At 39.4% G+C, this 17,653-nt stretch overlaps 1 protein-coding gene across 4 annotated transcripts in view; it reads left to right on the top strand.

Moving 5' to 3' along the window:
- Positions 1-15,687, top strand: part of gphna (gephyrin a) — a 43,041-nt gene extending 27,354 nt beyond the window's left edge. For all 4 annotated transcript variants that reach the window (XM_050062398.1, XM_050062396.1, XM_050062399.1 and 1 more), the window contains 13 exons: positions 1,655-1,747; positions 2,044-2,099; positions 2,744-2,863; positions 3,003-3,061; positions 3,167-3,320; positions 3,439-3,560; positions 4,278-4,365; positions 4,591-4,664; positions 5,055-5,119; positions 8,173-8,276; positions 9,047-9,143; positions 10,966-11,104; positions 11,206-15,687. In XM_050062398.1, the coding sequence (XP_049918355.1) occupies positions 1,655-1,747; positions 2,044-2,099; positions 2,744-2,863; positions 3,003-3,061; positions 3,167-3,320; positions 3,439-3,560; positions 4,278-4,365; positions 4,591-4,664; positions 5,055-5,119; positions 8,173-8,276; positions 9,047-9,143; positions 10,966-11,099 (1,166 nt within the window). In that variant the 3' untranslated portion in view covers positions 11,100-11,104; positions 11,206-15,687. The remainder of the gene's footprint in view (positions 1-1,654; positions 1,748-2,043; positions 2,100-2,743; positions 2,864-3,002; positions 3,062-3,166; positions 3,321-3,438; positions 3,561-4,277; positions 4,366-4,590; positions 4,665-5,054; positions 5,120-8,172; positions 8,277-9,046; positions 9,144-10,965; positions 11,105-11,205) is intronic.
- The last annotated feature ends 1,966 nt before the right edge of the window (positions 15,688-17,653 follow it).

Here is a 17,653-nt window from a genome sequence, read left to right as displayed (position 1 = left end):
GTATTCAGATCCTTTACTTTAAAGGATACTTCGCTGATTTTCAACCAGCTCTGTATCACAACAATGTGAGTAGTTTGTGTAAATGAACTGCGGTACACTTCCCTTCATGTAACCAGAACCTAGATCTCTCTGCACTGCTCTCAGCAAAACTCCACCGGGTGATGCGGATGATGCAAAATAGCTCATCTGGCTACAGTTTCACTGTCCTCCCAGGCTGTTGCTTGAAGTATAGGCCGTACTTCTGCATTTCCATAATACCCGCCACCCATGCTGACACAAGAGACAGACCTGCCTTTCGCTCTCTCAAACTCCAAACTCCAATCAAACTGTAATACTAGACGGTGCCAAGATTTTGTTACTGCACTTCAGCTAAAATGTTTCTCTGTACAATGTCATATTTTAGTGCACTGTTTAGCTGTAATAGTGACTCTTTGTGAACAGGAAGTGGGCGCCATACTATTTCCTGCACAATAAAAACAAAGGCTGAAAAAAAAAGGAGATCAAACGGTAAAACTAAGCAGCACTCATCAAAATAAACCAAGATCCTGTAAGTGCGCTCACTAGTTCTTGTCTCCATTTAACTATAATTTGAGATTTTTTGTTCCCAGTCGGCTATCATTGTGTTAAATGGCCAAATTCGCATTACATCTCCTACCAGCCAGAGTGTTATTGGTCCGGTGCAGAGCAGAGCATTCTTGTACTTGAAGGTTTTCTACCTCTTGAGTAAAAGCAAATGCCACAGTCTCTTTTTCCCTGTTTTCTCTGATCATGTAGTTAATTTCAAAAGTATTTGCATCCTTCTGCATCTTAGACAGCCTGGTTTAATGAAAAGACCATCTTTCCAGCAGTGAAAATATATATATAAGTAAAACTACTAATACCACACTTTCAAAAATCTACTCTAGTAAAAATCCTGCATTGAAAATGTTACTTGAGGAAAACATTGTAAGTACAATTAGGAAAATGTATTAAGTATTAAAAGTAAAAGTGCTAAGTGCAGAAAAAAAAAAAATTCAGCAGATAGATGCATAGGGACTGAAATGAAATGAAATGGTTTTAAAAGCAGCGCTCTTGTCAGTCTGAAACAGCTCAGCAGCCATTCATCCACCTCATCAAACCAATCTGTGCGATCTCTAAGAAGTGCTCTCTGTGTCAGACCTGTATGACCAGTATGAAAGCCATTCAGAAACTGAACACAGTATCATCCAAGGCTTTTCATAGTCTTCTTTGGGATCAGTGGACCAGTAGTCTTTTAGTTCAATCATGGTTATTTCTCTAAAAAAAATAATATATATAAATGTGATTGTGATATTCATGCACTTTTTTATGTTCTTCAAATTTAAAAATATTTTATTCACGTTGGACAAATAATTTGTGGACTGTGAAAATAAGACGTTTTTTTTCTCATCTTGGTTAAAGTGCTGTCAGCCGCTCGTACAATTTTCTCGTACCTTAGAGAAGAGCAAAAATAAGAAAACACTGGTGAATCCCAGAAATCAATTGGTACAAAGAAAATACGAGCAAATCATGAATATGGACAAAAATAAGAGGAAATGTGTTCGGGTATCACTTAGGATGCATGAGGCCCAGTGTGTGTTGTTGGTATGATCGTAGTGTTTGCTGTTACTGACTCAGCTTGGGCTCACTCTTTTAGACGGTTTGGGTCGAGTGCTCGCTCAGGACATCTATGCCAAAGACAACCTTCCTCCATTCCCTGCTTCCGTTAAAGATGGCTACGCTGTACGAGGTGAGACCACTAATACTATCTGTTACTATACAGCGTAAGATTAACATTACATCAGGGGTATAAATGTAAACCAGGATCTGTCACAATGCCATTAAATGTGACTTAACTGACATCTACACTCATCTGTGGATTTACATTTATTCACTGGTTGGCACTGAATGAATTAAAAAGCAACTTCTTCACACAGTATTCTCTATATAGACTGTCCTTTTGGCAGCCACTTGAGTTTAAAAATTAATAGTCATGGTCTAATTGAAATAATTAAACTGATCAATAACACTGTCATTGACCTGTAGCTGCTGACGGCCCGGGAGATCGCTTCATCATGGGAGAATCACAGGCCGGACAACAGGTCAGCTCTAATACACTAACACTTATGTTACAGTAATAAATAATAAAACCTAGTACTATAGGTATTACAGCACAGGAGCTAGCACTGCTAACAACACAACTATTAGCACTTACTTATACAAATCCCACCATCTATGTCCAGCATTAAGGAACACTGCTAAATAAATATACTACCTTCACTAGAAGTACTAGTACAACATAAAATACATCAGTAAATACCCCGATCGTGAATTTTGAAGCTTTGACATGTCTTTAAAAAGGTTGTTGCTAACAAGTGGCTGAATGAGACTACAGAATGTCATCATGCCAAACATGGTTTTACAGCCTCCTTGTTGTGGTGATGTTGAAGTCATGCAACTTCGGTGTAGCTCGTTTATAACCTGCTTTCTCTTCTTTTGTGAAAACTATCTTGCTAAAAAAATGTATAGCTATCACCCCTACATATAAATGTCTATGGTGAGAGCTTCTCCAGGAAATCATATAGACGTCAGATGGCAGATGGTGTGTTTTATGACTGAGTTTACGTCTGTGGAGACATTAAAAGTCTGATTATGTCATTCCACTAATGTTGCTAGTTATCTTGTGGTAATAAATTTGCATCAGCATCAATAAGTTGTGTGTGTGTGTGTGTATATTTGTTTGCAGCCCACCCATACAGTGATGCCAGGTCAGGTGATGAGGGTGACAACCGGGGCTCCGATTCCTTGTGGAGCCGACGCAGTGGTCCAGGTGGAAGATACAGAGCTTCTGAGGGAGTCTGAGGATGTAAGTCACCGTTATTCTGTCTAGTTTGAATTTTTGTGCTTGCCAGTGGGCTCGGTGGTGGCATTTCTTCACCACTGTGTCTGGACAGGTTGTGTTTTGTTAGCAGGTATGGTGATACTGACAGGCCTGTTTATTTCAGGGCACAGAGGAACTGGAGGTGAGGATTATGGTCCAGGCCCGTCCCGGACAGGACATCAGGTAAAAACAAACCACATTCTGCTAAAGGAAATAAGTGGAGACTAATATTTATCAGAGCTGCTGGCTAATTCTGATTGTAACGTGTGTGTGTGTGTGTTTGTACAGGCCAATAGGTCATGACATCAGGCGAGGGGAGTGTGTGTTGGCTAAAGGGACACATATGGGCCCGTCAGAGATCGGCCTGCTGGCTACAGTGGGAGTGACTGAGGTCAGCGTGCACAAGTTCCCTGTGGTGGCCGTCATGTCCACTGGAAACGAGGTACATACACACCAACAGATGGAAATACACACAGACTTTTCTTTTGATCTTTGCATTTAGATTTTTGTGTCTCTACTCAAGATACCATTTGAGCTCCTCTGTGTTTGTATGTGTGTAGCTGTTGAATCCAGAGGATGACCTCCACCCAGGGAAAATCCGAGACTCCAACCGCTCAACTCTGCTGTCCACTATCCAGGAACACGGATATCCCACCATCAACTTGGGCATCGTTGGAGACAAGTAGGAGCATTTTAGGCTTATACAAATCGAAGAAGTTCATGCCCTGTCCCTGGCACAGGCACACTGGGAAATGTTGGAAACTGCTTACTGCAGCAGACTGATGTAGATAAAGCCTGTTACAAAGAAAAGGGCTACAAGAACAAAAATGTTATACAAAATAACTAATAATAAAACTAATAAGCATATCCAAAAGTGGGAGTTTAACAACAGCAAAACTATGTTAAGACATCTGTTACAAACTCTTACACAACTCATGCAGTAAAATCCAAGTTTCATTTATGCTCAGTGCTCTCCAACTTTTGAAAATACTTAAATAAGATTAAATTGAATTGAATTGTGTGACAGTTTTTAAACAGATGTTTTGATATAGTTTTGCTTTTGTTATAACATGGACCCTGTTTACTTAAATTCATCAAGAATTTTCTCTGGTTTTTGATTCTTCATTCACCGTGGAGGCATGTGAGGAAAAACTGCATTTACTTCACAAATTCAACATAACACAGGGTGATGTGTTACTGTGATTGATATATATATAAATGGTCATGTTGTGGATGAAGTATTCAGTTTTAAAGCCCAATCCAATATAATCCCGTTGACATCACTGTGACATCAACAAGGTTATTTTGTCAGACTTTACGAAATGAATATCCTTCACAGCCACAGAAGGCTGAGTAACACAACTTGGTAAAGTTTAATGTTTCATACTTGTGTTTGCAGCCCTGATGACTTGCTGTCAGCTCTCCATGAGGGAATCAGTCGCGCCGATGTCATCATCACCTCAGGGGGTGTGTCCATGGGAGAGAAGGTAACCTCTCACCTAAGATCAAGCTCCTCTCACTGACTGACATGCTGAGTAGATATTCTGATCTTTCATAAGGAAGAAGCCAAATTCTTTCCAGCCTTTTTTCACAGTATATTTGTTTGCATACTGTTTATCCTCCAGGTTTGTTTTCTGCTCTAACAACATATATAAAACAGTACAGTCTCACAGTTTGTTACTCTCCATCTATCTGTTTGTGTGTCTTACCAGGACTACCTAAAGCAGGTGCTGGATATTGACCTTCATGCTCAGATCCACTTTGGACGAGTCTTCATGAAGCCAGGGTGAGATTGGGGACAGGGGTAATGTATAATGGGGGAACGTTTGTTTTTCTATATGCAAACTCGTTTTCTTATTGATCCCTGGTGATAAATAACACAAACTCATTCATATATTTTCGTACTGATGCTGCTGCACTTTCTACTGCCACTACTACTGCAACTTTCACTGTATTTATTAGTCACTACAAAAGTTCTACTGCTGCCCCATCAACTACTTCTTCTACTACTGCTAATATGCTTTAACTACTATTACACTTATTTTGCTTCTTCTTCTACTACTGCTGCTACCACTATTGCCTATGATTATAGTGCTATTACTGATGCTAGCACGGCTTCTTGTACTATTATGAAGTCTGAAGGAAAACTAATGACCTGTGGGTTTCTGTTCCTCAGTCTTCCTACTACCTTTGCCACAGTTGACATTGATGGAGCACGGAAACTCATCTTTGCTCTGCCAGGTAATATATTTATGTCTCAAGTAATTGGTCGTGTGTTGTTTGGGTGTCAGTAAGTGTGTATCTCCTTGTTGTCCAATCCCCTGGACCATCTCTGACACCCCACTGCTTTGCCCTGATGGTCTATTTAGTGTTTCTTTGGTTCAAGGCCAGCCAAGATTATTCATCTGAAGCCATGTCCCATTTGCTTTGTGTCACCCGCCCCTTTGCACCAGTAGGCACACTGTAAAAGGAGTTAAGTGCAGTTCGTCAGTACGTCACACTACATTGAGGATTTCTTTGGGGTTACTTACTAAATTGACACTAGCATGTGAAACTCAGCAGCACTCAGGTAGCAGGCACACCCATGATGGTTACAGATGCAGCTTAAGTTTTACTGGCCACAGTGACACTATCATAAAGGCATCTTGCAAATATTGACATGGATGTGACTCATTCAAGCCAGCAGTGTGGCAGCTAAACCTCCAGGGAGTGTACTCTGACCATCTGACCTGCTTAAGCCAGACGTGAGTCAGTCCACACGGTAAATGGGTGCCCAGACTTACCCACTGATTCGCTACTATGTTAGCGTCCTGAGTTGCCAGTGAAGTCAACATCGGCCATTCCTATTTTTTTTCTCCAGCCCTGTACCCACATGTAGCATCAACCCCTGTCTTATGTGTCTGTACTCTGGCTGTCCTCATCCATGCTGTGTATTGTTTGTTTATGGTACGGCTTGGCTGATGTATTGTTCAAGCAAGTCAGCAAGTCAGGGAGGTATTCTTGCGTGATCTTGCAAATCCATCTCCCGCAAGGTAATGTGATCTGGGCAGACATTGAGAAGGAGAGTTAAGAAACCTGTAACACTTGAAATAATTGCTCTTGGGGACCTTCAAGCTTCCATTTTTAAGGAATTTAGTTCTTCTGTTTAGACTCTTTTGTTTTTAACTTGATATTGTTTTAATGCCTCCAAGTCAGCGATAACATGAGAGTCATCATGTTTTCGGGTTGTCCAACTGTACGTCCATACGTTTGTACATCCATCCCATTCTTGTGAACAAAATATCTCAAGAACGCCATGAGTGAATTTCTTCAAATTTGACACCAACATCCACTTGGTATCAACGATGACCTGATTAGAATTTGGTGGTCAAAGGTCAAAGATCACTGTGACCACACAAAACATGTTTTTAGCCATAACTCAAGAATTCATACCCTAATTATGATAACATTTTGACACAAATGTCTAATAGGATATAATGATGAAGTGAAGACATTTTATATCCTGTAGGTCAAAGATAAGCTTCACTGTGACATCATAATGGTCTATGAAAAACACTTTTCTGGCCATTTTTTAACTTCATATCTCATGAACAGAAGGGGAGACATCTGATCAGATACTGGATTGGTGACACAAATCTTGGGTGTCCACCTTTAAACTGTGTTGATTGTATAGATCTGTGTATGTTGCTCTTTACTCTGTGTTGGAGCTGCATGCAGCATTTTGAGTGAAACTTGGATAGCTCTGTCGCAGGTCTAAAACAAAGACACTTAAGTGTTTGCATTTGTATTAAATTTTTAACCTTACCTTGTGAATGTTTTCCAAAGTGTTATGGGCTTTTACTACCTTTTGTAATTCAGTGTAGCTTGTTACTCCAACAAGTTCCTTGCAAGTTACTCCAAGTAAATTTCACCACATGCAGTCTCTCCCTCTGCACTTCACAGTTTGAAAACCTCAGCTGTTTAGTGAAGCAACTGATATTGTTTTTGTTTGGATCTGCTGATACAGTGGAAAACAATGAAAAGATTAAAAGGGTTAGCAATGGGCAGAACTGTCCTTTGAAGAGCTGCCAACAACAAGATTTTGAATATCTGCATAAAATATTGGCTTACAAAGCCCATATAGAACCACCAGTCTCTCTCTGACTATAGCACAGCAGTCCTTTACTGCTGTGCTGTTTAAAACTTTGTCTCAGTTGCACTGTTGTTTTCAGTGCTGGATGTCAGTATGTTGCCATGGTAATGTAAAGGAATCCTACAGTATAGTGTGTCCTGTGGCCGCAGTTGGACCCCTGTGATTTGGAGTGTGTTGGTCTTTGCTCCAGTCTGGCACTGTGTATGTGCTGCTATTGTTATTAAAGAAAACTTCAACTCCAGAGAGACCGGGCCCTTCCTGCTGGAGGTTGTTGCCCTGAGTACGACCCAGGCAAGACAAGTGTTAACCCCCGTGCCTAGAGGAAGTAGGTCCTTAAACTCAACCAGCAGTTACCCATAAATGACCTCTGAGTGCACAGACCCCACTTTCACCTGCTTGGAAGAAAGATGTCCTTATATTTTCTAAATTACCTTTTACCCCAAACAGCGTGAGATATTATGGCTAAAACATTCTAACGCAAGATGTCATGGGTATTGCAGTGAACGTAAGCTATGAACCAAAAATGTACAAGGTGTACAATTTCAGTGTTTCTGTTTGCACATATGTTAAAAGGTCACTTTACTGTTGCCTTAAGAAATCACGCCTTTGACACTATGCAGGTGTTGTCACTGTTATAGTGTCAGGAAGCTAAAATATGTAGTCCAGGAATTTCAAATTGCGTCGCTCAGTCAGTTTCTGTATCCGTGTGACCCCCAGTGACATCTGTATTGTGTAACACGCTGTAGTAAAACACTAAATAAGTGATCACAGGCAGTTAATGGTCATACCAGTATAAACTATTAGGTTCTAAACCTCAACCCCAAGCTTTGGTACAAGGTCTCCTGTGTTGTTATGACTATTACAGCAAGATATATTTAAAGTGATACTGTACATTTACTTGAATGTGTCTGGGTTACACTGGTGTGAAGAGACATCGACAGCTAACACACACACACACACACATACAGGAATAATATGTTTAATGCAAATGGAGACGGTGCAAGACAGTGCTAAATATTAGTGTATGCATATAGTAGATCCTGTATATGCACTACTATAAATTATATTAAATACTGACTAATTATCTGGCTTTGTAGTGAGTGGTTTGCAGGTGTTCCTCTGCACAGTTTCCTTACTGACCCAGAATTGTGTTATTTTCCAGGTAACCCAGTGTCTGCAGTGGTGACATGTAACCTGTTTGTGATTCCTGCTCTGAGGAAGATGCAAGGCATACTGGACCCTAGACCTACAATTATTAAAGCTAGGGTAACACATACACTCACACACACACACACACACACACACACACACACACACACACACACACAGAATATCACCAACCCAAGCTGATAAGTAACCTATCAGTACACAGAGCTCCTAGAAGTTCCGACTGACCTTTGCCCTCACTGTGGAGAGGCCAAGATAAAGCAGAACATCCGTATGGGTGATCGATAATGTATCATCTTATTGTGTTACATTAAGTAACTGACAGCCATTTATCCCAAATGAAAAATCCACTGTTTAGAAAATGTGTCTAAGAGCCCAACATTGCAGAACAGCGCATTGCAAGTAGTTGCCTGTTTCAACTCGTCTCATAGCCAGTCCTTGATCTGAACTGGGCATTAAGCTCACTGATTGCCTCTAATGCCTCTCGTCATTGTTTTAAGGTGTATTATTAATTACTGAATTACATTTTGTCAAAGCTAATTCTGAGGTACTTATTGAACAGCATCCACAAGCTCTTTTTTCTTTGTGGTTTGCCTCACATTTTGTTTTTTTATCAGATACCAAACTCCTTTTATTAATACCTTTATTTCACCTAAGAGATCTGGTTTTATGTTGCATCCCTTTCCCTTTATGAGCTAGGTCAGAACAAACATGTTATATCTAATTTGTTTAAACTGCTTCATATGTAGTGTGCAGACACAAGAAAGGTATTGATCTATTTGTCCCATTGTAATCATTAAAATTTTGGTTTTAGACAAATGAAATCTAAATATTTTAGTAATATTTTTTTGTGTTTGTGTGTATTTCAGCTTTCCTGTGACGTGAAGCTGGATCCCAGACCAGAGTACCACCGCTGTATTCTCACCTGGCATCACCAGGAGCCACTGCCCTGGGCACAAAGCACAGGTAAGCACCAGACATACATACACACACATCAGTGACTCCACTATATCTGTGGTGTACCATCACAGTAATATCACAGCCACCTCGGAAAAATATATGTATTACAAAATGTCAAATAAGTTCTGGTTTTGAACCCACCAGCCGGCTGGGGCCCTTCTGCCTGGACTTTGTGTGAGACACGGAAAGAACATGCAGGTTACGTTAACTGGTGACTCTAAATTAACTGTAGGTGTTTAATGTGAGCATCAGTAGCTGTCTGTCTCTGTGTGTCAGCCCTGTGTCTGGTGAGCCATCCAGGGTGTACCATGCGTCTTGCCCAATGTCAGCTGAGATAGGCTCCAGCCTACCCGCGACCCTTAACAGGATAAGCGGTTACGGATAATGAATGAATAAAATGTCTAATGCACAGTGTGCAAAGGTAACAGCAATATCTATATACTCAGAATCTACCATATAACAGGTGGTGTTGTGAAAATGGTGTCCATTTTGATGGGACATTAAAAGGACAGTTCACCCTAAAATCACAAAAATTGAGATAAAGGCCGTTAAGATGTCTGCCTTCTTTCAAATATAATCAAACTAGATGACACTCAGCTTGTGGTGCTCAAAGTGCCAAAAAAATACATTTGAAAAACTCAACAGCAATGTCACTTTCCAAAAATCATGACCTGGTTACTCAAGATAATCCACTGACCTTGTTGTGAGCAGTTTCATGTGGGAACTATTTTCTTTCTACTGAACTACATCCGCCAGCTGTATCATCACGTTTATGGCGGCAGTCTAGAGATCACAAAGAGCAAATTTGTCTTTGAGAGTTTATTGCAATATTCATGTTAATGTTTTTGCAGATGGAACCCAAAGCTGGTCAGCCAAGAGATGGAGAAAAAACGTTCCATCACCAGTACTTGTACGGGCAGTCATGAGTCACAACATCCTTAGTTCTTATCCTTAGCAGGTGTCTTTTCATAAACACACAGTATTTTGTCTGTACCTCCAGACATGTTTACTGTCCATGTTCACTGGGAACTGAGAGTGAAAGGCTGAATACCACAACTTGGTCTGAATAACATGTTTTTGTGTAAGACGACCTGATTCTTTCACACAGAAACCGAGACACATGCAGCTCCTTTGGCTGCCTGAGATGTTGAGGCTAAAAAGGGCAACAAGCGCCAATACACCACACAGAAGGAAGCCTGCACCACTGACCTAGCTAACATTACAGCTCAGCCAAAAAGGATGCCATTAATGTTTACATCTCATGTTGTCATGAGCACAAGTCTCTCGTCCATGAGTAGATGCACTCTTCCTTCTGCATAGTGATATGGCTGGCAGGTGTAGTACTGTAGAAAATAGTTCCTACATGAAACTGCTCACAACAAGATCAGTGGATTATCTTGAGTAACCAGGTTTTGATTTCTGGAAAGAGACATTGCTGTTGAGTTTTTCTAATGTATTTTTTGTCTCTGACCACTACAAGCTAAGTGCCATCTAGTTCTACTATACTGGAGAGAAGGCAGACATCTCTACGGCTGGTATCTCCAACACTTACACCAAGACAATCTAGATTGATAAATGGCCCTACAGATAACAGGGAAAATATGTATTTTTGATGTTAGGGTGAACTGTCACTTTAATTATTGGTGGACCGACCAGTAATTGAGTCGTTAGTTTAAGGAGGGGACATTACACATTTAAGCGCTGATTGAAACAAAAATGATGTTGTGTATTAAATGTTAGAATCAAAGTTATATTCCATATATATTCATTTTTAAAATAGGGTAATAACACAGGCTCACACATAAACACTCTGTCCCTCTGTCTCCAGGCAACCAGGTATCCAGCAGGCTAATGTCAATGCGTAGCGCCAACGGTCTGCTGATGTTGCCTCCGAAAACAGAGCAGTACGTGGAGCTGCATAAGGGAGAGGTTGTGGACGTCATGGTCATCGGACGGCTATGATGCAGGTACCTTACATTCTCATCGAGTTTATTCAAGTCACCTCCAGTCTCACAGGTCACATATTTTACACACATCTAACTTTAACACCAAAATATTTCCTCCCCAGACTTCAATGTCACTCGCTACCGATTACCATGGCAGTGCCAGGACTTCCTGTCTGGACAGGAAACGGGCGGGGGCAGGAAATGATGCATGTCTACCTGGTCACCATTAGCTGTGATGTCATATGCAACAGCCAATCGGAGCCAGCGGAGGCTGAAACCTCATTGGTCTGCTCTGAGGAGATCACTGTATTTCAATGGAGAAAAAATGTGAAAAAAAATATAAAATATGAGATTTATTCTGTAATATTATTATTATTATCCTGATGATAATGATTATTAATATTCTTAATTAATATTCTATTTATTATTATTATCATGGTTCTGATTGAATATTATCATCTTAGTAGTAATCATGCCCTCTTCTCTCTTGTTCATTTGCTTTGTGCTTTCGACATTTTTCCCTGGTAGATATAGAGATATAGAGACTTGTCCTCCTTCCTCCACTCCTCCTGACCTTTTTTCCTTTTCTCTCCCCCTTCTTTCTCTCTTCTTCCTCTTTTCTGCTCTGGCATCCTCTACCCAAATATAGAAACTCCTTGATACCCCCTCCCTGCAGTATCACTACATCTCTTCCTGAAACACACTGACCCTAACATCAGTATTGACAGAAAATGAACTAAAGATTTATAAAAACATCTTTTGATTGAAGCTGCTGATATAGTTTGTGCCAGTTCAGTAAACAATGACTTTTTTGCAAAAAAAAAAAAAAAAAAAAGGATATTTGTTTTTATTTTTTTCTCTAGGTATAACATTTTCAAACCATACTAAGACACTAAAACTCATCATGACTCTCAATGAAAGCCATGAAACTCTCTTAGGTGGGTCAGTGGCTTGGCTTTAAGGCAGGGTGAGGCACGACTCATTGACTGAAATCCTCACCACACTGGGATGATTTCTGTGGTCTGACATCAGATATAATCGTAATTGTTATAATAAAATACATAATGATTTCTAAGATCTGTAGTCAGGGAGGAACTTCCATCCCAGGTGGGCCACATAAACAGTATTGGTATAACCCCAACCCTGCACTCAAGTGGTGTTTGATTTACACGAGTGTATAGTTTACACCATAAAACATACAGTACAGAATTGAAATAGTCTTTCATAAATGCGGTATTTGCATTTTTACAGCTATTAGAGGATATTGCGATATTTTGTGTTTTTCTTTTATCAACAAATCCCATAAAATGACCAATAATAATATCTCTTTTAACTAAATCTGCCTACCAACACAGATTGGCATTTTTATACTTAAATTTTTGAACAAATTAGACAACCAATATAAAGCCCCTCCCTCACTGGACAAAAAACCATTAGCATTTGGCTTTTGTCTTTAGTGGGAAAGGTTACAAAATGCCTTTATTCACGTGACAAACTACTCTGCAGTAGTCATGGGAATTTATCAGCTTGTACAGGCAACGATGGATATACGGGTGAACATGCTCATTTTTGCCCCTTTTGCGGAGCGATGCAACGATGAGCTGCCACAAATTTCGTCCGTTTCTGTCCAAGCATTGCTGGAACATCTTTTCAGATTTGATCACTACGAAGTTTGAAAGAGACTTAATGAGTAACAGAAACAAACAAACAAAAAAAAAAAGCAACCGCTGTAACATTTTCACCGGCCTCCATGCTGCTTTCTATTGTGTGTGAACCTGTTTTTTGGTGCATCTGTGAGGTTGAACGTAACACACAAAAAAAGGCATACTCGTCTGCTGGCTCTGGTCTACTGGCAACGGCAAAGGAGTCTTAGCCTATTTTAGCAGGTTTTCCCACATTTAAAAAACTTGCATATACACTAATTTTGATGGGCAAAGGGTATTCATGAGCTTTAGAGACGCTGGATTGTGTTGTCTTCAGACAGAGCCACGCAAGCTGTTTCCTCTTGTTTCCAGTCCTAATGCTAAGCTAAGCTAACCGGCTGCCGGCTTCAGCTTCATATTTAGTGACAGATGTGAAAGTGGTAGAAAGAGCTTCATGTTAAAAGATCTGTCTTTTTTTTTAATCTAACTTTGATAGGATTCTTTACCAAAAAATCAAACTTTTCCTTAAAAAGTTCCAAGTAAAAAAAAAAGGCTGAGTAATCTCATAAAACAGCTGGGCCTTATATTTTTAGCAAGCACTGCATAGTTGTGGGGAACTATTTTTAGCCACGGATTATTATACATATGGTGCGTATTTGAGTATTTGGAGTAGCAGAAGGTATATGTCAGACCTGGAAGTTTAAATTAAATGCCTGAAAAGGCTTTCAGGTCAAATGGATTGCACTGTACTGATAGAAAATAATGAATACTATCATAAATATCTTTAAAGCGCTGAACAATTTGATGTCTGAATGGTAAATCATTAAGTTTACATAACTAAAATACTTAAGTACAGCAGAACAAGCATATTTGTGTGGAATCATTACGAAATTACCTCAACTTGTCTTCTTCAATTGAGTCAACTTAAAATTTTACAGCAGCCTCGATACTAACTTTTTAAAGTTAAAACAGTTTTCTTTTGCAGTGTATGTGGGATTTAGTCCAGATCAACAACAGTGTGTGTGTGTGTTTACGGTAATGGAGGAACATGTCACCCAGTGCAACAGTGTGGCTCTTTGATGTGTTTTCAATAGCCTTTGGACAACAATTGCGTTCTGTGGCACAGAGGAAGAAGCTTTGATACACACACAGCACTTATTGGAATGATCAGATCACCGGGTCTTTTTGTGTGATTTGTTGACAGTAAGAAAAATCTAGAATATCATCAGATTATTCTTTAAGTAGCCAAAGATGAATAACTATACCTAACCGACAGCTGGTCTCAAAAGGCTGGCTTCCGGCTGCCCCCATTTCTTTTCATACCACACAAACATGAACGAAAGAGTCGCTTGAGTGAGTTGTGACATACTGTTTTCCCAACTCAGAGAAAACTCCGACCCGACATCACTTGAAAGCAGGGTGTCGCGTTCAGGTGCTCGTAAACTACACAACTGGTGTATTTCTACCATGACAGTGTTAAGGTGCTTGTTAAAGTCAAAAGAATCAACACAGTTCAAGGCTGTAAAATAAACGACATCATTTGACTGCTTTTCTCTCAATGTACTGTACATAGTCTGAGCAACACTGAGATATAAAGAAGACCTTGTTTGATAGTTAGCCCACAAAAAAAAAAAAAGAAGAAGCTTAGTTTATTATTAGCATTAACAAGGTAGTAGGCTGGTTGGCTGCTGTATCCTGCTGATTCAACACTGAAACTTAAATTGTTTACCAATTAACAAGGACCGTCCAAATGCATCATATGCAATCTGTGAGTCCCAAGCATTCACCAATGCACCATACCTTAACTCCTCTAGTTCCTCATATTCTTCCTATCAGTGTAATCAGTGCCAAACAAACCCACTCGGTCAAAGGTGGAATGCTGCGTTCAGGTCATATTGGAATAATGGTACAAAACTCTGGTACTTATTTGAATTTATTGGTACTAAAGATGACATCATAGGTGTTTTTCCCTTGCTGCTGATAGTCTTCATGCTTCAGTTAACCCCACAGATGTCAAGTGTTAACTTCCGGATCCGAAGCTCATGTCTACGATCTTTCCTCTTTGACCTTAATGCAGCACCAGTCACAACTTCTGAGCTTTGACCCCTCTTCTGATAGGCTGATGCAGTCTTCCTCCACCCCTCCCCTCGTTCCTCCCTCTCTTCTTCATCTTCCTTTTTTCCTCCCCTCCCTCTCCACACTTGCATGCCCATAAAAGGGGGCGTGTCATTCTCTTTGGGCAGGTTTCATTCCAGGCATGAGACGAGGGGTGCAGCACCTGGGCGGGACTTCTGATCTGACTAAATGTTACATTCATGGCAGTTCTCGATGCGATTTTTGGCACGTGAGAGGAGTTTTCAAAGTCCAAGCTTTGGTACCAACACTGTCTTCTCATATATTCCTCTAGCTCAGATGTCAGAAACTTCCCAGTTACCTCAAATGCACCATATATCTATCAATGGCTCATGCTGGGTTCATGTCATGTTAGACGAGGAAGAACAGGGTGACTTTATTGTAATAGTTTAAAGGCAGACATTTATTCGCTATAAGGACCACATCCAAATTATGTTGTTGTTTTTTTTTTAAAAAAAGTATTCAATTAAAATGCTTCCCACATTTTTTAGGCAGGTCATAATTACGCTAAACCCATTATGACATGAACACAGCATCAGAGCAAGTCCTGGCACCTGCCCAAGGAGGACCAATCAAACCCAGATAGATCCATTTGAGTAAGAAGAAGCAGGTTATTGTTAAACTGCCTTTGTACTGAGTGATTCGTAACACTGGACTGAACTCAGTGTCACACTGCACACACTATAAACTATGACCAGCACTTGTAATGAAGCAATGACACAGCATTCTACTACTACTGTATAAATATAATGAAGAGGATGTTTTTTTCTGTAATGATATTATTGAAACTGAAGATGAATTAATAAAAATAATCCTGATTATTCTGTACCTTCTGTTTGGGCAAGTTGCTTTGTTTTCTAATTATCTGTAATATAATGACAGAAAATGTGGAATATTTAATCATTTTGCTAGTTTCAGTCATGAGGGAAAGCTGTGATACAAGGTGTGCAAAGCTGGAAATACTACTGATGGAGTTATTTTAGATCGACAGGCATTTTGTTTTCATAACTTAAGAGATCTAGGATACAACTTCCCTAACAGACAGACTGTGAAAAATGTTTAAATATATTATTCCATATACAAATACAACTAAACACAACTTTTCAGTTAGTAATATGTATAAATCAGATTTTCCTGTTTCATAATTTTGCATCAGTTGTTTAAGTTTACTTTCCACTGTGATATAAAAATATTCAGATACTTTGGCCAAACACTCCAAATAAAAGTTTCATAAACTAATTCCCTAATAAAAAATGTGAGAATGGCCATGTTCCATCAATTTTATCTTAAACAGATTTGGCAGAATATTGAAATTTGTTTTGATCATTTTTGTACTCACAGGGAATGCAAATTACCCTTTTTGGTTTTCTTTTGTGTTGTATTAGAAAGACAAATGTCATTCGGTCTGTGATGTTGTGAATGACAATGAAAATGGAATTGTTCCTGGCATTCAAACTCAATTTAGATTACTTCCCAAATCTACAAACAGACCAGTTTTTTACCCTAACGAGGCTACACCTGTTCTCCTGAAAAACTGGCTTTGTCTTCATTATGACCCTATTTGTACTTAATACTGTTACTTTGTTTTGTGCAATGACAATGCAGTTAATTCCAATCTAATCTAATTCAGAGTACACAACGAAATTCAGTTTAGCATCTAACCAGAAGCACAAATAGAAGACTATAAACAGAAGAGTAATATTTATAAATGTGTATATATATATATATATATATATATATATATATATAGAATGTGCAAATACAAGGTAAGGAGAATTTATGAATAAGCTACAATATATGTATAAAGTATGAACAGTATGAAAAATGCAGTAGATACAGTAAGCAATACAGGTAAAAGTATAAGAAAAACTAGAGACATCTTGCGATGGGATCCGTTACATTGAATAAATGTGGACCAGGAATATAAACCCTAAGCCCCTTTCCTACTTCCTAGCCCCCTACTTTCAACGCCCTTGCTTAGACCACACCCATCTTTAAAGTTGGCCTTTATTTTAATCTCAACTAAACACCTGTAAAAATTCATGAGCCAGGGGTGTAAAAGTTGTGTTGGTCAACTGCCCATTCCCTACATCTCCTCCTCTACCTAAGGCCCCTCTGTAGGTCGGCCTTCATTTTGATCTCAACTACAAATCTGTAAAGTTTCCTGACTGCATCTCGCACATTTGTGGTACTATTGTGGTGGCAAAATCTGTCCATGATGACGTGTGTGGTTGTGCTGCTGCTGTGGTCCTGCCAGATGCCTCCTGCTGCTGTTATCATTAGTCATACTTCTACTGTTATTATACACATATGATTATTTTCACATATGTACACTATCAGATATTAATATATACTTTCAACATATTGTACCTCAGTAACCAGAATTATAATTATAATATTATTACTTTCATTAATGTTGTTGTAAGCTATTAACATTACCGTCTGTCCTGCATCTCTCTCTGTCTCTGTCTCCCATTCTGTCTCATTATGTCATACAGATTACTGTTAATTTATTATGCTGATCTGTTCTGTACGACATCTATTGCACGTCTGTCGTCCTGGAAGAGGGATCCCTCCTAAGTTGCTCCTCCTGAGGATTTATACTGTTTTTTTCCCCTGTTAAAGGTAGTTTTTCCTTATCTGCTGCGAGGGTCCTAAGGACAGAGGGATGTCATATGCTGTAAAGCCCTGTGAGGCAAATTGTTATTTGTGATATTGGGCTTTATAAATAAAATTGATTGAATTGATTGAAACAGACAGATGGACAGACATATAAACACCTGGGAAAGTACAC

This window comes from Epinephelus moara, chromosome 14 (genome assembly GCF_006386435.1).
Source record: "Epinephelus moara isolate mb chromosome 14, YSFRI_EMoa_1.0, whole genome shotgun sequence".
Taxonomy (NCBI): domain Eukaryota; kingdom Metazoa; phylum Chordata; class Actinopteri; order Perciformes; family Serranidae; genus Epinephelus; species Epinephelus moara.
This window is presented reverse-complemented; position numbering and strand designations above follow the sequence as displayed.